The following is a 20,772-nucleotide window of genomic DNA, read 5'->3' as shown; positions in this document are numbered from 1 at the left end:
TTGTTCCCGGGCAGAGCCTTCCTACCTGTGCGGCTAGTGAACGTGTGCGTGGTGTGCAGGGCTGGAAGCTGCTGGGTGGAGCTGTCTGGAAGAGGCCTACCTACCCTCAGGTAGCGACTGGCCACTGTTTTCCTTTCCTGAACACTGCGGAAGTAGGATGAGAACTGGTCCTTAGCTGGGGTACAGAAGAGGAGTGTATGAGAGATGAGTGGGAGAGACAATAGCAATCAATTACCTATTCTCACTGCTGCTTCCTTCAGTCTCTGCTATTTCCTGGGCCCAGCAAAGGCTCTGCTGGTGGCAGCATGGGGACCCAGGATGGATCTGAGACACTGCTTTCCAGCTAGAAAGCTTTCTGCTGGGTCACGTTTTCTGCTACTGTCTGCAGAAAACCAGAAACATTTGTATTTATTTTTAGTACCCGTCACTGGCTCCAGATCCCCACATGGAGAGACTGATAGAGGAATTAGTCTTCTGCAGTGAGACCTGGCGAGGGTCGCTGCCTGGCAGCCCGGGCTAGAACCCTTTGCACCGGATTCTGCTCATTGCACTGACCTATGGCCGTTCCCTTTGGATGGTTGGAAGTCTTTGGGGGTGCATTGCCTTTCACTGGGCACCCTGACACACTTCTATTTCTCAATACATACAGAGGAAAGTGGAGATTCCAGGTCGTCACAGCGTATTACTTAGAATTGGAACGAAGAGCTGAGTGGCGGTGGTACACGCCTGTAATCCCAGCACTCTGGGAGGCAGAGGCAGGCAGGTTTCTGAGTCCGAGGCCAGCCTGGTCTATAGAGTGAGCTCCAGGACAGCCAGGGCTATATAGAGAAGCCCTGTCTTGAAAAAACCAAATCCAAAAAACCAAAACCCCCCAAAAAAACCAACAACAACAAAAGAATTGGAACGAAGATTAAATGCTATTTCTGGACCAAAAATTTGGAATCAATTTTTTTTTTAAGTAATATGTTTAGTGACAATTTTGGAATTTCAGTTTCTTTAAAAAGCACAGAAATGTTATAAGATGCTTTCGTTTAAATCCCAGGTTTGGGGCTGTGGGGCTGCTTCAGACTCTCTGAGGCAAGGCAGCTGACTATGATTTGCCTTGTGCTCTAGAAGAGGCGTGGTTTTGCCAGCTGCAGATAGATTCTGTGATTGTGTGATGTTTGGAATTCTGGGAACTTTTCAGAGGGCACATAAATGCTAGGGCCCCATAGGTGGGGTTGGCAGTTGGTGGTCATTCAGGGGGTATTGGTTGCCATTTATCAGTAGTTGTGTTCAAAGACTAAACCAGAGGAAAGGAATTAAATTTAGGGATCTCTATCTCTCTCCCCTCTATCCTCCTTTCTCTCCTATCTAGTGATGGGGGTGAAACAGCCAAGATAAAGGGCAGGAAGAAAAAGAACCCACAAAGTAGCAAAGACCAGCTACAATATGTTCTTGCCTGTGATAAATAATTTTTCTGGTTAAGATTTTACCTTTTGCAGCCGGGCGGTGGTGGTGCACGCCTGTAATCCCAGCACTCTGGGAGGCAGAGGCAGGCAGATTTCTGAGTTCGGGGCCAGCCTGGTCTACAGAGTGAGTTTCAGGACAGCCAGGGCTACACAGAGAAACCCTGTCTCGGGAAAAAAAAAAAGATTTTACCTTTTGGAAAATGGAAAATTCATCCTCATTAACAGCCAAATACATACTCTGCTAGGAAGAAAAATGGTTACTAGGTTTCTTGATTTCAATGATCACTCTTTCTTTAGCTCTCTTTTCACACACACACACACACCACACTTTCTTGTTCCTCTACTATTCAGCTCATGGAATTACCAACTGAACAAAAATCTTCAAGACCTATCCTGGCAGCATCAAGTTCCAGGCCAATGCTACACCTCATCACACTGCGCTGGCTTCACTTTGTCAGCGTTTCAACCTGACTGTTGCCAGAGGAGAGGAAAGGAAGGGTGGCTAGACATCTGGGAGCCATTCTGTCTCTGCCTTCCTCAAGGGTCTCCACGAGCAGCTGGGCTGTGGCACTAAGGAAAACAGATACGGACACGTGTGGACTTGCACATAGTGGTAAAGCACTTCCTGGCTGTCAGGTCTTTGGTGAGCAAAGTGACTTCCCTGAGCTTTGGTTTTTTCCAAGTGAGGCTTCTCCTGGGGCACTTCTGTCATTAATGGTCTCACTGTGGGACAAGCCTCCAAGATGGCTGCCTGCTCTGTCTTTGTCCTGCCACTGAGTTTAACCACATCACGCAATCAACAGGCAGAGCTAGACGATGCAACCTCAGCAGCTAAGCAAGTGTGTCAGCATGTAACAAATCTATCCTCTGAACGGACTGTGGGTGTGGAGGAGGGGCTGGGGGGTGCTCAGGGATGAGAGAGGAGCAGACCGAGTCTCTATGGAAACCTCTGTGGTCCTGGCTATAAGGACCTAGCTGCAAGGGAGCCTTTGTCTCCTGCAGAGGCTAGACACAGATGTCATCTGTTTACTTTTCTTTTCACTGAGGAAGCGCACCATACCCTCTGGCAAGCTGCACTTTGGGTGTCTCTAAGTGACATAAAAGCAGACATGGAAAAACCAGTTGGATATAGTGGCTTGGTTTGTCCCATGAAGGACTGACCCTGTCTGCTCCTGGTCATGAGTAACTAAGTCCCTGGCTCTCGGGCCGGGCATACCTGTGTGTGTGTGTCTCTATTATACTCTAACCTGCACATTTGGACCTGTGTCTTTTGGTGCCCTGCAGTCTTCATGGACCAGACAAGGTTCCTTTTAAATCAAACCGGCTTGGCTAAGGTCAGGTTACTACTCTGCTTCCTCTCAGAGTTGGTGTCTGCTTTAGATGCAAAGCAACAAAGTGACCCTTACCTTTCTCTTGTACCATGCCCCTCACTCCTCAGCCTGTGTCCTCTTTCAGATCCTCAGGGAACCCCTCTGTCTTCTTGGGGTCCCTAGGGATGGAGGTGGGGATCCAGAGCTGGGGGCTTCTGCTGTTTTGTCTTATACGTGGAGTACAGTGATATTTGCTACATCCAGGGAGGCTGAGGGGAGCATCTAGAACAGAGGTCTTCAACCTTCCTAATGCTGCAACCCTTTAAATACAGTTCTTCATGTTCTGGTGACCCCGGCCATAAAATTATTTCATTGCTACTTCATAAGTATAGTTTTGCACTGCTATGCATTGTAATGTAAATATCTGATAGCTTTAGAGACCACACACTGGCTGCTTCCTGCTCAGCTTTTTAAACTTGTCTACTGTAGTTCAAAAATATTTTCTCTGGTAACTGGATCTCTCCTCTCTGTGTGACCATCCAGGCAGGGTGTGTCTGTATTGAACTCTTTCTTTTGTTCTCTCTCTGTGAAGCCTTTTCATACACTTCTTCCTGTGACACAGAATCGGGGACATGTGTCCTGATGGGTGCACACTGGCCCTGCTTTGTCCAAAAATTGTACTTTCTTCCGCATGACCATGCTGTAAGCACAACCTGGGCCTTCAGGTGTGGCGTCCTGGTGCCCGCTTTCCACCTTTATAAGCTTGTAAAAACTAAGATCCATCTGTCTTCCTCACTGTGACACCCCCCGCCCCACAAACATTGACTCTTTCCTCCCAGAACCAATTGCTTCCTACTACACCAGGGCCTGCACCTCCCTTACTGCCTACGCCCCATCACCTTGTCTAATCACGAGGTCAGCTACATAGGTTTCATGAGGCCATAAAGCCATAGCATGAAGAAGCCATTGAATAGGGGCACATCTCTTTGAGGTTACACGCTGTACCATTAGGAAACATTGCATACCATTAGGAAACATTGCATGGGACAAATATAAATACACTCCCTACAGAGAGTCAAGAGATTACAAAAAATTGAGAGCAGTTTAGCAATTGGGAGAGGTCTGACTCCATTATGAACTGAGTTACCTGTTCTCCTCCACTCTGTGAAATGAGCCCAGGCTACCCCTGAGCCCTGGCTACCCCTGAGGTAAAGCTGGAGCTAATTTTAGACAACTTGTGAGCATTATGGTTAAATGTTGGAAGTATCCAAAAGAATACAGGGGAAAAAAAAACTGGTATGAGAAAGATAGTCCTAGCACTCACGTGTCAGTTAGTGCTATCTGCAATAGAAGCTGGAGTCCCTGCAAATTATTCTGCTGAATTTACTTATAATCGAGTACACACACACACACACACACACACACACACACGATGTGGGCATGCTTCAGGATAGAATACTCTCAGATAGCATAGGAACATAGACCTGGAATGTGGAATGAGTGGACAGGTGACCTGTGTTCCCTCTGCCCCCAAGTCACTGACACAGGGCAGATGCCATAGAGTCCCTTCTGCTTTTTGCATCTCCTGTCTGAACTTGTGACTGAGCTCACTCCCCGGTTTTTTAGCCTATCCCAACAGCCCCCATCTCTAACCTGGCCTCATGCTATGCCTGCTCTCTGTTGGTGGTGTCAGTCTGGGAACATGCAGTCGCATTTGTGATAGATGAATGTGTAGGCTGAAAGACACACCCACCCACACCCACACCCACACCCCGCATGGGGCAAGACTGTGCCTCTGCACGCCTGTCTAGAAGCCAGCGTCTGCCAGGTCAATTGTGTGTATCTGGGACAAAGGTACAGGAGAGGTATGCAGCCCGCCTGGGATTTGACAAAGCCCATCATGAGGAGCTAGTAACTGAGATGTCAAACGTAGAGGCCGGCGTCCTGTACGATATCAATATTGATAATCTGTCTTTTGAGACAGGATCTTACTATGTAGCCAGAGCTGGCTGGATCTGCCACGTAGCCCGGGGCTGGCATCCATTCGGCACCTTCCTGCCAAGTGTCGGGATTATAGGCTTACACCACCACAGCTGGCCCAGATATCTGGCTTAATATCCACCAAGCAACAACCCCAGCAAAGAGGTCCCTTAGGAAAGAGTATGCATGTCAACTTCACCCAGTCTTGCCCTAGCAAAAGGGGGTCATTGGGAGTTAATGATGCCCACAGTCTCAGAGTAAGCTTTGGGTCACTTCTGTATGCCTCGGTTCTCACAGGCTCCCCCACACCACCCTACTTCCCCAGGACTTTCTCTTCTGAAGCTTGACTTGTAAGGTCTGCCTTCATGAAGCCCACCATTGCTGTTTTACATAGCCACTGAACAGCAGAGTCAAACTCAGGCTTGTTCAGGTACAGCCTCTCTCTTTCAGAGATAGCACAGTTCCTCAGCCAGCTGCCACCTTGCCTGCCTGTGAGAGAACCAGCAACTTGACCTCAGTTCTAGGTCTGTTTGACTACTGTATCAATCTTTACTGTTGGTTCCCTGATGTGCTTTCTGACATCCTTACTGTGTGTGTGTGTCTGTCTGTCTGTCTGTCTGCCTGCCTGTCTGTCTGTCTGTCTGTCTGTACCTTATGTCTCTTCCATGTTTGGAGTATGTAGTGGGCTTATTGGGGAGTGGTCTGCATTTCTTCCAAAACAAGGAAGACTGTGGCCTCCAGCTCCTTCCTGGAAAGGCTGAGATGCAGGTGTCTGACCCTGGGAGTAGGAAGTTTCCATCCTCCTGTTGTGAACTCATTCGGAGTTTAACCAGGAGTGTGAAAACTGTATAGGCTGTGTTGATTTGGGCTGTGGTTGCAGACTTCCAGGCCTGGTCCCTGTAGCATTCTTACCATCCTACTCATCTGAAACCTACTTGCCCAAAAGATCTAGTCTTCCATCCATCTGCCTCACTCCTTTGGACCAGCCACAGGCAGAAGTAGCTATTAGTGTACCACTGATGGAGGGGAGAGTCGGTGTACCACTGATGGAGGGCAGAGTCGGTGTACCACTGATGGAGGGGAGAGTCGGTGTACCACTGATGGAGGGGAGAGTTAGTATACCACTGATGGAGGGGAGAGTCGGTGTACCACTGATGGAGGGGAGAGTCGGTGTACCACTAATGGAGGGGAGAGTCAGTGGCTAGAGCTAGGCATGGTGACACATGCCTGTAATCTCAGCAGTGAGGAGGCTGAAGCAGGAGAATTACATGTGTACCTTCAGGGCCAGCACAGACTACCTCTGAGTTATGTAAAGATCTTTGCTAGTGTTAGTACATGCAAAATCGATAAAAATCAGGTATATGACCTCCCACAGAGCAGAAAACACCTGCTGCCGTTTATTGAGCAACTACAAAGTATCAGGTGCCCCTGCTTTATCTAAAGGTTCTCTAATTTTTTCAGAAAATTTCTAAACAAGAAAGCTATTATTCCAGTTTTTCAGACAAATTGAGGCTGAGTTCTAAGTTTAACTAAAAGAAACTGTTCAGCCGGGTGGTGGTGGCACATGCCTGTAATCCCAGCACTCTGGGAGGCAGAGGCAGGTAGATTTCTGAGTTCAAGGCCAGAGAGTCTACAGAGTGAGTTCCAGGACAGCCAGGGCTATACAGAGAAACCCTGTCTCGAAAAAAACCAAATCCAAAAAAAAAGAAAGAAAGAAAGAAAGAAACTGTTCAGACATCTCATACCCAGGTAGAAGCAGGCTTCAAGTTCAAATTCTGACCCATGTGACTCCAAGGATGACTCCCGTTATATCCCTTCTCCAGCACCAGGCTGAGTGTTGTAACGGCCTCCAGCTGATCACAGCTGATGGGTAGATGTACTGGTGCCATTGTATAAGGCAGCGGGTGCTGGGAGTGCCCTGTTCATCCTGATGCCACCAGGAGCAGGGTGCAGAGGGCTACCTCCTGCTAGAGCAGAAGAGAAAGCACTCACAATTCCAACCCTTTAACCCAGCCTCCCTAACCCCATTCAGGATGGACCCCACCCCTGACCTCCAGGAGGAGGGGAATCAGGATGTGAAGTGGGGATGCGGTGGAGGTGTGGCTATTACATGACCAAACAGGACTGCTGCACAGCAGCCACGCATGACGGATCGCCACGCCCCAGTCGTTCCCTGCTGGCAGTGAGGCTGCCAACTTTTCCTCTTCATTCACCCACCATCCCTCCAGCTCTCAAGTAGAGGTTGAGTAAAGAGGCGGGAAATGGATGTCTGCACAGAAGCCTACACATGGATACTTCTCACGGCTTTACTTAGAATTATTATTGGAAGCAACCAAGACATTCTCCAAGCAGTTGAACAGTGAGCATGGTACATCCAGACGGCAGAACACTGTTAGACAGTCAAAAGAGATGAGGCGGCCAAGGCCATACAACGGAGGAGGCTTAAATGCATCCCACTTGGTGAGAGAGCCAATCTGATAAGGTCACATATTGTATCATGCCAATTTTGGGATAGTCTGAAAAAAAACAAGACTATTAAAAATTAGGGGATGGGCAAATAGAACACAAATTTTTCTTATTTATGATTATTACATTTAAGTACACTGTAGCTGTCTTCAGACACACCAGAAGAGGGTGTCAGATCTCATTATAGATGGTTGTGAGCCACCATGTGGTTGCTGGGATTTGAACTCAAGACCTTTGGGAGATCAGTCAGTGCTCTTACCTGCTGAGCCACCTCTCCAGCCCCAGAGCACAGAATCTGAGAGCAGGAAAACCACTTGGCCATACCATGAGTATGTGTCCAGATTCACAGACTGCATGGCATTCCATTAACCCGCTGTAAACTGTGGCCTCTGGGCAGCTGTGAGTGCAGGTTCATGAGCTGTAACAAATGCACCCTGTGGTGGTATGTTTATAATGGGGAGGCCGTGCACATGCAGGGGAGGGTTATAAAGAAAACCTACTTCCCCTTTAACTTGACCACAAACCTACAGATGCTCCAAGATACCCCACTTTAAAATATATAAGTAGAAGGATACATTGTGCATGCAGCCCAGCATGGACTGTGTAAGGTCCCATAGGAACACTCTCTTGATACACTGTACAGCCTAGTATAGACTGTATAAGGTCCTATAGGACTCTCTGGGTACATTGTACAGTATAGTATGGACTGTGTAAAATCCTATAGGAGTAAGTAGCTGGGCAGTGATGGTGCACACCTTTAATCCCAGCACTTGGGAGGCAGAGGCAGGTGGATTTCTGAGTTCGAGGCCAGCATGGTCTACAGAGTGAGTTCCAGGACAGCCAGGGCTATACAGAGAAACCCTGTCAGGAAAAACCAAAGATCCTATAGAATCACTTTCTAGCAGCAAATAGTGGTTGGTACCCAGCCATTATTGCTGATTTTTTTCACATTGTCCTAGTCTGGGTTACTTTGTGTCGGGGGCGGGGGTGGCCTTTGCAAGCACCAGAGCCAGCAGAGTAATGATCTGTATGAGGCAAGAAGAAAATCTTCTCACGCAGTTCAACATGACTTAGTAGCTGCTATTTCCGATTTCTAGAGCCTGACCCTGGGAAGTTTATTTTAGGCATATTTAAGTACAGCACTGTTTGAAAAACAATACAATCCCATATACACAGGAGGCATAATTACATGGAAACTCTTCTCAAAGTACACAACACTCCTTTCATGAAGATAAGTGCTATGGACAGGCTGCATGTATTATCTTAAAGGCCTAGAGGAGGATCTGGCTAACTTATGTCAAGTGGGCAAAAATCTAGCCAGCACACATGGTATCTTTCCCATTAGTAAAAATTATATATCCACTGCAGAACCACAAACAACTTAGACACTATAGAGAGAGGATACATACCCGAAATCCCACCCCTTAGGCCTTCCTTGAAGACACTTCTCTGTGTATGGTATGTATAGTATGCATGTATTTTATATGATTAGGCTCATGAGACACAACCTTTTCCTCCTCATGTTGACCAGAGTTGAGCTGCATCATATATGATAGTCACGTTCCAGCTCATGGAGAAATAGGTCGTGACAGGTGTGAGTCAGCTGCGGATGGATGTTTTTGACGATTTGTGGTGGTAAAGAGCTGAGGACTGAGCATCTTAGTAAGATCTTCTTAGGTAGTAGACACACCCTTAGGAGAAATCTCTGCAGGAGCCGGTGCCTCACATACCAATAGAATGTTTCCTCACGTCTCCACACCTGTTTACAACAGACTTTTCTTGGGGAGATGTGACAGTCTACTCACCCTAGAAAGGAACCCACCAGAGACAAACGTGGGGAGGCGGCGAGTTTTTATTGGGGTCACGGGTGAGGGGTCACCTTAACAGCAGCAGGATGATTCAAAGGCACTCAAAGGCAGCTGCCTTACTGAGTAGCCTACCTGACAGGTGACAAGCTTGACACAGGTGACAAGTTACGTAAGCTGCGTCCTTAAGCTCTGTGATCAGCTTACAGGCAGCCAGCAGGCCTGGCAATCTCCTCTGGCCATGGAGGGCATCGGTCTCCTGCCCTGGCCAGTGCTCTGCATCTGTGACCCTGAGGGGAGGGCTGGGCCCTGCTAAACATGGCAAGTTTCAGCTTTCCCAGACATGTGTCCCTGAGTCTCATGGGCACCCCAATCTCCTCCTTCCTGGAGGGAATGTTTCAGTTCAGAGGAAACTCCCCTGTGATCATGACTATGAACGACAACTTTCTTTTCTAAAACTAGAGCAGAATTTTAAAAAGTTGAGTGTTGGGGTGGGGGAGGAGGGGGCGATGGGAGATTAGAAAAGAAGGGAAATCCCAGGGCAGCAGAGGTCACTCTTCAGGAAGGTTACCTCATCTGGCTTTAGGGGACGCCTGATGTCTTCTTCTAAGTAGCTGAGACCTGGGCATGTTGCCTAGACTGGGGCTGGGGCAACAGCAGGGGCCCCTGAGGAGGCGTCAGGGCCTGTTGCTTCAGGCCTCGGTAAGGTCTGGAGGTTGGTAACACTGAGGAGATGTGTACAGACAGGCTTTGGATGCTCGCTGCTGTGGTAGTCGGCTGCTCTGGACTCGGATTTTAGACTGCTAATAAGAATAGCCTCTATCAAGCTTCTGTCTGTACCAGTGGTGCAATAGTCACGTGCGGTCTCACTGAACCAGCCACACGATGAGGCAGGAACTACCGCCACCTCCACTGAAAATGAGGATGCGGAGGCATGCAGGAGTTAGCGCAGTAGCCTGGAGTCTTAGGACATCTGGGCTCTCGCCTCCAGCTACAAGCAAGGCGCTTCCTTCCTCTGCGTGAAGCATCCTGGTGAACCAGCTTTACCGATGCCCGGCCGGAGATTTCAGAGTGCATCCCCGGGGACTTGCAGGGGACAGTGCTATAGCCACAGAGAGTATTCCCATCTTATAGGGCTGGAGGGGTGTGGTGGGGCAAATAAAGAGAGCAAGGTGGAGACCGCAGGTAAGTCAGGGCAGGCTATCATGACGAGATGAGCCTGGGTTAGGTGGCGTGCAGAGTAGGGTACGGTCTCCCCGCATGATCTTGGAACTGTCACAGCTGGTTCAGCCCAGGGGCTCCAGCATGAGGAAACCCAGTGCAAGGAGAAAAGGATTGTCGGTACAGCCAGGACAGCCACCCCCGATTTGTTCTGAGAGCAGGGACAGCCCTTACTCCACTTAAGATCTGGTGTAAATCAGATTTCCTCGTGCCCATTGTCCCTTCAGATTTCCCAGTAGTACCGGATACATTATTTTAAAACTAAAAGCTCCCCATGTGTCTGGCCGAGTGTTGGCAAGGCTGGTTCGCCCTTCCACAGCTTGGGAGGGTAAGAAAGAAGGTCACACAGCAGGGGAGAGGAAAAAGGAACAGGGGAGGGAATATCAGCTTGGTGCTTCCAGGTTCTGGGCTAGCTCTAGGCACGACGACAGCTCCATCTCATTCTCAGGATGGCTCCGTGAGCTACCTACTGTGATTCTCATTTTATAGTTGAGATTAATGCTCAGAGAGGTTTGGCAGCTCAGGCTCTGTTGCAGAGCTGGCTGAGGAGAGTCTGGAGGCCGCAAAGTCACATCTGGCTCTATTATGCCACAGTATAGGTCAGGTAGGGCTGGTCCTGAAGCACAGGCTGGGACGTAGGGGACAGCGTGGTTGATCTCTCAGAAGGCCTAGGATGCCCAAAGAAGGTTGGTAGTAGCTTCAGACATCAGAGGTGGTCTGCTTTCCCTTGGTGGTCCACACAGGTAGGAGGAGGATCTCCGCTGACTGGAGTGACTTCGAGGAGCCAGTGGGTGCTGTGTACCTAGGCCCTGTGTCCTGGGGGCCTGGCTGTCCCTGACTCCATGTCTCTGCCTGGGCAGGAGGAGCTGAGGGCTAAAGAGGAAACACTGTATTTACTCCGTATCTTGTGCCCAGCTCCTTTGTGGAAGGGATTCTTCTCAGTGCAACACATCTGGTTCAGAAAAGTGAGCTACTTGGGTTTTGCCATTACACAGCAGTGTGTGTGTGTGTGTGTGTGTGTGTGTGTGTGTGTGTGTGAGAGAGAGAGAGAGAGAGAGAGAGAGCTTTGTGTGTGTGTGAACACTTTGCATATTGTGCATTCGAAAACTAGGGTGGAGCACAAACTAATGTTGGCAGCTCTGGGAATTAAGAGGACATTTGCGGCATCCGTGTTTGGAGAAAATTGTCTCCGAGCACGTGGTTCCTGCTGCTGGCTTTCCCTCCTCTAAGTTCAATTAGTAGATGGAATGTTATTGCCACACACAGTTTCTCATGGCGTCTAAGCCTAACTCTGTTGTTTGAGATGGTAACCTGTGGGTCAAAGCCAAGAGCCAGGCCACTGGCTGTTCTTGGGGTAGCTAGGTGGCCCCAGCTTTAGCCCCCCCCCCATGGCCCCTGGCCTTCCAGCCCGCTGCTGATCTCTGAAGCTGGTGTCCATGGAAACCTCCATCTGTTTGAGCTTAAGTGCTGTGTTTTCCCAGGATGGCCTCTCAGGGTTGATCTATACTTTCTGCCAAAAAGCCTAGCTCTCAGGACCTGGTATGGGGCCCTATGTGGAAACAGGGCCATGGTGGATATAGTTCGTCAAGAGGAGGTTCCCCTGGAGTAGGATGGGCCACTGATTCAGTCTGACCAGGATTATTCTGAAGAAGACAGACTTATGAGGGGAAGGTCCTGAGACGATGCTGGCAGAGTCTAGGGGTGTATAACTACATGCCCTCAGGCTTGCTACTGTGAGACCTCAGAAACTCGGAAAAGGCAGGAAAGAGTCTCATTCAGACTCCAGAGGGAGCACCACCCTACGAACAGCTTGAGGGGCCAGTTAGATCCTGCTGTAGGCAATGGGGAGCACGTGGAATGGGGAGCACGTGGAGAAAAGGGAAAACCTGTAGGTTGGTGCTTTTCCTTCTACCCTGTGGGCTCAGTACCCGGACCACACTCAGGTCATAGAGCGAGCAAGCCAAGCTCCCTTTTCCCCCAGAGCCATCTCAGTCACCCTGAGATAGCTGTTCTACAGCTGACAGCACTCATGTCGGAGATGCCAGCAGTCCACGTCTGTCCCTGCTCCTCATAGTCGCCAGGTGATGGGATCAACTCAGATGCTCATCAGAGGCGGGTGGGGTCTGCACACGAGGGGTTTAATTACACTTTAGGGATGAACAAAAACAATGCCATCTGTAAGAGAATGGGTAGAACTGGAAATTATGCTAGGTGAAGTAAGTCAGACAACTATCTCTCATGGGTGGAGTCTAGATCAAGTAGAGAGGGAGTGGAGTGGGATAGTTGGTGGGGTGGGGGGGAAGGAAGAAGGATTCTCCAGAGGGGGCAAGAAGACAGACCATGATGTGTAAGTATGAAAATGCTACAATAAAACCCATCGCTTTGTACAACCAATATACACTAATTAAATAAAACCATCGTTCTGTACAACAAGTATACACCAATTAAATGGCCAGAGCCTGGGGACGTGGCTCCCCACTCTTGTGTTGCCTCTTGGTGGCATGGCGTTTGTCCGAGTTATTCAGCGGTGTCAGGCCGGGTCTCCTCTGTTCCCTCTGTTGAAGAGCGCACCTGAGCTGGTTGCAGTCACTCCTTTGTTTCTGAACCTTGAAGGCTCCTCCATCCCAAACCTGTTTTGGCTTTCTTAGCTCCCAGGTATCTGCCTGAAACAGCTTCCAACATTGGTGCCAAGCGGGGCCTGACTTTCAGCTATTTTTCTCGAATTAGTTGTATTTTCCCAGTGTGTCCTGACTGTTCCCTAGTTCCTGAGAGTCCTGTCTTTGGTGCATGTTTGTTTGTTTATTTGTTTTTCCAATAAACAACCGCCTTTGTTTTCACCACGCCCCAGTGAGCTTACACAGAATCTGGAGAGAGCAGCCCTTATACCAAGTGCCAGGCGGGCTGTAGGGGTGCTGAACTGGGGTAACTCCAGTTAGCTTCCAGAAGCGATCAGGGACCAAAGCCTAAAATGGCAGAGAAAACCAATCAGATGCAGTCCTCCCTGCCCAGGACTGGAGCTACAGAAGCCATAGTAACCCTTCGGTGTCTTGACCTAGGTCTTGAACTGCACCAGCTGGGGTCCTGGGGTCCTCCCACGCCCCCTGGACCAACACAGGTGACTATTCTTGTTCCATGGTGACGACACCATCTTCCACACCTTTGGGCACTGTGCTCTGAAGCTCACACCTGATTTCAGGGGACAGTTGTGGGTGGGGCTGCAGGCGGAGCAGTTCCAGGAGGGCCTCCTTCTGCCAGGTCAGCCTTGTAGCGCTGTGCTAGTGTCAGCAGACACTGGTGCCAGAGCGCGGGCAGCTGGTGCTTCTCCATCCGGAAGGCCAGAAAATGGAAGAGCAGAGCGTGGAGCACCCGGTAGGGCAATGCGTACTTCTTATCCAGCAGCAGGCGCAGGCAGGAAGATGCGGTCGGCATCGCTGTATTCCATCGCAGCGATTTTCAGCGTAGTCGCACTCCAGGGAATCAGGCTCCAGGCTTGAACAGGGCCTTCCTGAGTGCCTTGTAGAGGTGAAACTTGAGTCGTTTGTATTCAGCGATGTCATCTCGCACTCGGGGAAGCAAGACAAGTTGTAGAAGCGCTGAGCCATGCGCTTCTTCAGGTTAGAGGCAAAAACCCTGTCGGCCTGATACACGGCAGCCGCGGTCCAGGCCTCAGACTCGGTGACAGAGGATCTGCTCCCAGTTGGACAGTGCAGGGATGATCTTAAAAGCCTTGGGCAGCTTCCCACCGCGGTACTTACATAACACTTCCCGGACTCCTGTAGACTTCAGGCACAGCTGAGGCACAGGGAAGCCCGATACCTCTGACATGACAGTCTCCACCTCTGTCTGCTTCACAGTCAGCTTCTCCATGATGACGTCAGCCAGGATGCGCCTGACGGGAGGGTTCTTGTTCATGAACATTTCAATGGCACGCTCATCTTCAGGGTCCACAACCACCTCTGCTTGGTGGTCCAACCCCGGTCATTTTGGCCGCCTTCTCCAGGGTAGGCTGTTCCTCATCCTCCTCATCTGACCCAGCTGCATGGCGCACTCTCACTGTTTTGCTGGCTGATCTCCAGTCCCATGTTCAGTCTCAAGCTCCTCCTGCTGTTGCTGGGCTGGCTGTAAAATCCGTTTGCTCAACTGAGATCCCACGCACTCTTCCTCCTCTTCAACACTGAGTCTCAGCTGTGTTTCTTGGGTCCCCGCACACCCTGCATCCCCAGCCAGAATCTGCTCTGCCAGAGGAGCATGCCTCTCCTGATTTCTGGCCCCATGTGTCACCTTGAATTTGGGCATTTTTGTCAAAAAACTTGCCCACAAGGTTTACACGTGTGAAGACTGCGCTCTGTTTTCTTTCTCTTTCTTTCTTTCTTTCTTTCTTTCTTTCTTTCTTTCTTTCTTTCTTTCTTTCTTTCTTTCTTTCTTTCTTTCACATGTGAAGACTGCACTCTGTTTTCTTTTCTTTCTTTCTTTCTTTCTTTCTTTCTTTCTTTCTTTCTTTCTTTCTTTCTTTTTGGTTTGGTTTTTTTGGATTTGGTTTTTTGGAGACTGGGTTTCTCTGCATAACCCTGGCTGTCCTGGAACTCACTCTGTAGACCAGGCTGGCCTCGAACTCAGAAATATGCCTGCCTCTGCCTCCCAGAGTGCTGGGATTACAGGTGTGCACCACCACTGCCCAGCGCACTCCATTTTCAAGACAGGGTTTCTCTGAGGAGTTCTAGGTGTCCTAGAACTCCCTCTGTAGACCAGGCTAGCTTTGAACTGAGAGAGATCCACCTGTCTCTATCTCTGAATGCTGGGATTAAAGGCCTCTGCTACCACTCCCTGGGTGAGGGTCCTGTGTTGGAAGATATTTGACTATATTGTGAACCCCAAGATTGTGAACTGAAAAACCCTTGTTGTGGTCTGGCTCAGCCCCTAGCACATATCTTTAATCCAAGAGCTAAAAAAAGTCAACCCTAGGTCAAGAGGAGGAGCAAGCAACCAGCTGTCAGGGGTTGAATGTAAGTGATCAGAAAGCAGGCTCTTTGAGTTGAAGGGTATTTAAGACAGTGTGGAGAAGTGGGGGTGCTTTTTCCTTCTGGGACGTCGGTGGAGTAGTAGGCAGGTCAGCTGGGAATGTTCTCTGCCTCTCTGAGCTAGCAGCAGCCTTTCACCCCAGCCTCAGGCTCCGGTGTCTTCACTACTAAAAATCAAGTGACTGGGATTTCTGTTCTTAAAACAACAGTCCTCTCTCACCTGTCTATGGCAGTCCAGGCCTTGTCCATGGATGCTTCCGAAGAGATGGCGGCATCTACACAGCCCAGTTTCACCCAGGATCCATCTTGCTGTGTCCAAACTGAACACCAGATAAAGGTTATAAAACACAACAGGGGCCGGGCGGTGGTGGCGTGGCGCACGCCTGTAATCCCAGCACTCTGAGAGGCAGGCGGATTTCTGAGTTCAAGGCCAGCCTGGTCTACAGAGTGAGTTCCAGGACAGCCAGGGCTATACAGAGAAACCCTGTCTCGAAAAAACAAAAACAAAACAAAACAAAACAAACCATAATAGGACACCAGGGCCAGAGCCTGGGCCGCAGTGATGGGCTGCCCTGAGAGGAGGGGGGCTGTGGGGTTAGCTCTAGGGTCCCTGGGACATGGCCAAAGCTTTGGGACATGGAACATTGTCCCACTCAGGGCCCCGCCCTATAGGACAGTTTCTGTGTGTAGTGGTGGTACAGGGGCTCAGATGTCACCGATGCTGGTCTGGAAGCCCCAGGTTTGGCATTTCTGGGGACTGGGAAGTATCGAGATGTATGCCAGGAGTTTCGCTGCCGCCATGACTACTTGGTCTTATTACAGTTTCTAATTGTTAAGGTTGCTAGTATGCATGTATACTCCTTGTTTTTATTGCATTGTTATTTTGTTTTGTTGAGACAGGGAACCCACTATGTAGACCAGGCTGACCTTGAACTAGGCCTTCTAGGCTAAGATTAAAGGTATGTGCCGCCACACACTTTTCTAAAGGGCGTGGTGGCGTGCTCCTTTTCTGAAGTTCCAAACCTGCTCTTGGAAGTCGTCCACCCTTGCTCATGCAGTTCAGTTTCAGAACTATAAAAAAAGATCTTCCTGAGGTGTTGGGGATGTGTGTGTCAAAGAGAGGCAGTGAGAGAGAGAGCCCAGGTGCACAGAATGTGCCAACCATGGCAGACCCAGCAAGGGAAAGAGAGGAAACCGTGTGCTCTCTGGAGGCCTTCCCTCTGTGAACATGGTAGCTCTCACCATGGAGTGCAGAGTTTCCAGCCCACCCTCTTCTTCCTGTCCCCACTTCCTTTTGGGAGGGGAGGAGGGCTCTGGAGCATTCTTCAACACTCAGAACATGACCAGAAGCCACGCAGGTGTGTCCCAGAACTGAGCCCCAAACAGCCCCACCCTTTATGGGCTCTGCCTCCTAGTGTTATATTATCAGAAACTGGCTTTGCTACGGGTGAGCTAGGCACACAGCCCCTCTGTGCCCTTTACCCACCGAGGGCGAGCTATCTCCACTGAGCTGTGTGTCAGCTGTTGGAGCTCCAAAGCACCTTTGGGACCCTGAAGGTGCATGGTGTGGCCTCAGAGGACTGACCTTTTTGACTTAATGGCTTCTATTGGTTGTCGCCCCACCCCCACTCTCCACCTTGACACAAACCAGAGTCATCTGGGAAGAGGAAACTTCAGTTGGGAAAGCTGCCTTCATCAGATTGGCTTGTGGGCATATCTTCTTGACTGGCGGGTGATGTGGGGGAGCCTAGCCCATTATGTGTGGTGCCACCTCCAGGCAGGTGGTCCCAAGTTGCGTAAGCCAAGGAGAAGAGTCTCGGTGTTCTACTGCTATGAAGAGACACTGTGACCGAATTTTGTAAAGGAAAGCATTTAATTAGGGGGCTGCTTACGGTTTCAGAGGGCTAGTTTATTATCATCATGGTGGGAAGGGCGGCTGCAAGGAGGCGGGCATGGTGCTGGAGTAGTCACTGGGAGCTTTACATCCTGAGCTATGGTGGGGTAGAGGGGAGACACTGGGCCTATTGTGGGCTTTTTAAACCTCAAAGGCCACTCCCAATGATGCACTGCCTCCAACAAGGCCACACCCCTTAATCCTTCCAAACAGTTTGCCAACCAGCAACCAAGCAGGTCTAAGAGGGTCATTCACACTACCATAAGGAGCAAGCCAGTAAGCAGTGTTCCTCCATGGCTTCTGCTTTAGTCCCTGTTTCCCTTCGTGATAGACTATAAACTATAAGCTAAAATAAACTCTTTTCTCCTCAAGTCGCTTTGATATCAGTGTTTAATCACATCAAAGGAGAGAAAGCTAGGGCGATTCCAGGCAAGTACTAAAGAACTGGGTGCTGGCAGCTTTACTTCAGGGCCTGAGGAATATGCACGTTAAGCATCTAGCTGTCACCTCAGGAAGGTGGACACGAAGTTAGACCATGCAGGAAGGAGAATGCAGGGTTCTGGAATCTGTCCCTATATTAGTCAGGGTCTCCATAAAAGTACTATAGCCAGGGGGCTCATTTGGGGAGATTTAAGGAGGCAGCTGGGGATGGCAGGAATCGCATTCTGGAATTCCTCAGCTGAGCGGGAAGAAAACCAGCTGCCTCAGGACCCCAAGATAGAGTATGCTGCTTGTCAGCTTGGAGAAAAAGAGACCAAATGTGCCAATATTTAAAATTTGGAAGACAGAAGGGATTCTCAGGGTGCCTGAACCATCGTCAACCGAGAGCGGTCCTCCCACCTCCAGATCATCTGTGCAAGCCTGGACTCTGAGGTCCCTGCCATAAAACCCACCTGCTCTGGTTTACCCCAGGCACCTGGCTTCACAGTCAGGGAAGCCAGTGTGTGGAGAGCTGTGCTCTGAGCTGCGGCCCCTCCCGGACAAGGGACCACAGCTGACCCAGCAGCCATGTGGGAGCTGGCCTACCTGCTGACCACTAGCTTTCATCTCCTCTTCCCACCGGGGCTCCCACCAGCCCTGCCCTCCTGTCCTTTTCTCCTCCTGCCCCTGGCTGAGTCTCTCGGCTTCCTGGTCCCTTTGACTGCCCCTCCCTCCTGCCAAGGAGGCTCCAGAGGAAAGTCCTGAGAAACAGGAAATGGCAGCATATGCTCTACCACATGTGCGTGCCGTTGTGTGCCTCCCTTTCGATTTCTGGGAGTTTCCTGTGTCTGAGGAAGTCCCTAGATGAAAGTCTAAAGGTTCTTTTCAATTCTGGACATTAAGTCTCTACATCCATGGATGGGAAGTTGGCCTCTAGAAAAGTGTACCTTTCCCCCAGTTTGGGATAGTGTCAGTAGACTGTTCCAATGGGGTTAAAAGAACCATCCTGACATTTCTGGTCTAGACAGACAGAATCAGAAAGATAATGCTTATTATAGGGACTCTGCCCTTGGGGTGATTTTAATGCTTGAAGACATACCCTTTTCCATGTCTGTGGAAACATCTTTATGTCACACGCTGGATAATACCCTATGTTTTATAGATTGACAAAGCGAGGCTCTTCCAGGGATATATGGCCTCTGGTTATCAATATGAATTAGCAGAATGGGCACTATATATCCAGATGATCTGACTATGAAGAAATCACTGAGGACTCCAGGTCCCAAGAACGAATGCAGGGCCACACCAGATAGTGCAGGCAGAAGCGGTCTGCACCGGTATGAAGCATTTGCTCCAGTGCAGAGGTCAGGCATCACCCTTACACAGTCCCCCGTGCCTCCCGTCCCCTCTTCTCTGCCATACTGCTCTTCCCATCAGCGCTGAACGCAACCCCAGTTTCTCTGGGTAGGGGAAGCAGGCATCTACCTGACCCTTCGATTCTCTCCCTCTAGACTGTAAATTCACCTGCCACCCAGAGTGCCGCAGCCTGATCCAGCTGGACTGCAGACAGAAGGAGGGCGCTGCCCTGGATAGACGCTCTCCAGAAAGCACCCTCACCCCGACCTTCAACCAGGTAAGCAGGGGAGCCCACAGGCCAGGCGGAAGAGCAGCCCCTGTGAGTGGCACAAGTCCATATATACAGGCTGTTCTCTGACAGGCCTGTCTGCAGATTTCTCTGTGAAGTCTATTTGGCCCTGGGCTCTGATTCAGGTATGGGCACAGATAGGAGCAGAGAGATTTCCAGAGAGGTTTCTAGAAGGCCTGAAGCTCCACACATCGTCTTGCTTTTATTTATTTATTTATTTATTTATTTATTTATTTATTTATTTATTTATTTAATTTGGTTTTTCAAGACAGGGTTTCTCTGTATAGCCCTGGCTGTCCTGGAACTCACTCTGTAGACCAGGCTGGCCTCTAACTCAGAAATCTGCCTGCCTCTGCCTCCCAAGTGTTGGGATTACAGGCGTGCGCCACCACTGCCTGGCTTATCGTCTTGCTTTTAGATCACAGATCCTTCCAGACTTCTCAGACCAACATTCAAAGGGGCTGGGCGTGTGTTCTTTCTCTGCAGAAGCAATGGGAGTATGGTGTCCCCAGTGGCTCATGATTCTGAGGTTTGCAAAGCACACGAATGGCCGTGCATCTGAACTGTAATGTTTAGCGTTTGGGATGTAGAGGGTAGTGTGTATTGATCGTTGTGGTAAACATTCATTGAATATCTGTTATGTATCAAGTATTGTTGAGGATAGGTGTAATAAGTGATAACTTCAGAAGGGTCCACAGACCGCTTCCACGCTGGCTGGAGAATTGTAACATGGCTGACTGGTAGATACCAGGACATGTGTGCAATAAGTATCAGCCACGTGTTTTGGGTGTACTGTGTAATTGTTTCTGCTAACAGAAAAAAAAAAAAAAGATCAAGGAAGGCTTCCCGAAGGAGGTGGCATTTGATGTGAGCCTTGTCCTTCGGAGTGAGGGCTTGCTGGTTAGGGATGTTAAGTATGTCCTAAGATATTATTTATTTATTAATTTTTACAATTTTTTTGTTTTTTGGATTTTTTTTCTTTCGAGACAGGGTTTCTCTGTATAGCCCTGGCTGTCCTGGAACTCACTCTGCAGACCAGGCTGGCCTTGAACTCAGAAATCCACCTGCCTCTGCCTCCCAAGTGCTGGGATTACAGGCGTGCGCCACCACCACCCGGCTTATTTATTTAGTAATTTAGCAAGATTTTAAGTGTCCACTATTGGGAACTTAGTGGATACACTTAAGATAAATGGCACTTTCCTGTCTTATGCTCACAGCAAGGTGAGGAAGGAGCAAACTCTGACTCTGAGGAGGGAAACCCACAGGCATTATGGAGGACTCAGGAGCAGTCTCAAGTCCCCACAGCCTCCAGGCACGTGCTCCATGGTGTTCAAATGCCTGGCATTCCTGTGGACATCCCCAGGTCCCCTGCCATCTCTGTGCCTGCTCCTGGGGAAAAGCATCATTACAACCCAAGTGTGATATGTGCTTGTAAGGGATAATGTCAAGCTGGTCCTAGGGCATACATTGACAGCTTTGATGTCCCCTCTTCGGTCTTCGGGGTGACAGCTCTCTAGCACAGTCTGCAGCCAGGCCTCTGGGAAGCACCCTGGCCTACGCGT

The 20,772-nt window shown here is 49.6% G+C and overlaps 1 protein-coding gene and 1 pseudogene across 2 annotated transcripts in view; one reads left to right on the top strand and one right to left on the bottom strand.

Annotated features, from left to right (window-relative positions):
- The window catches only part of Rassf5 (Ras association domain family member 5), a 66,798-nt gene that overhangs the window by 11,810 nt on the left and 34,216 nt on the right, over positions 1-20,772 (top strand). For both annotated transcript variants that reach the window (XM_052200082.1, XM_052200084.1), the window contains exon 2: positions 19,077-19,198. In XM_052200082.1, the coding sequence (XP_052056042.1) occupies positions 19,077-19,198 (122 nt within the window). The remainder of the gene's footprint in view (positions 1-19,076; positions 19,199-20,772) is intronic.
- On the bottom strand, positions 13,353-14,529 carry LOC127697714 (bystin-like; annotated as a pseudogene).

Source organism: Apodemus sylvaticus, chromosome 12, assembly GCF_947179515.1.
Source record: "Apodemus sylvaticus chromosome 12, mApoSyl1.1, whole genome shotgun sequence".
Classification (NCBI taxonomy): Eukaryota; Metazoa; Chordata; class Mammalia; order Rodentia; family Muridae; genus Apodemus; species Apodemus sylvaticus.
Note: the sequence above shows the minus strand (reverse complement) of the source record. Positions and strands in the feature narration are given on the sequence as shown.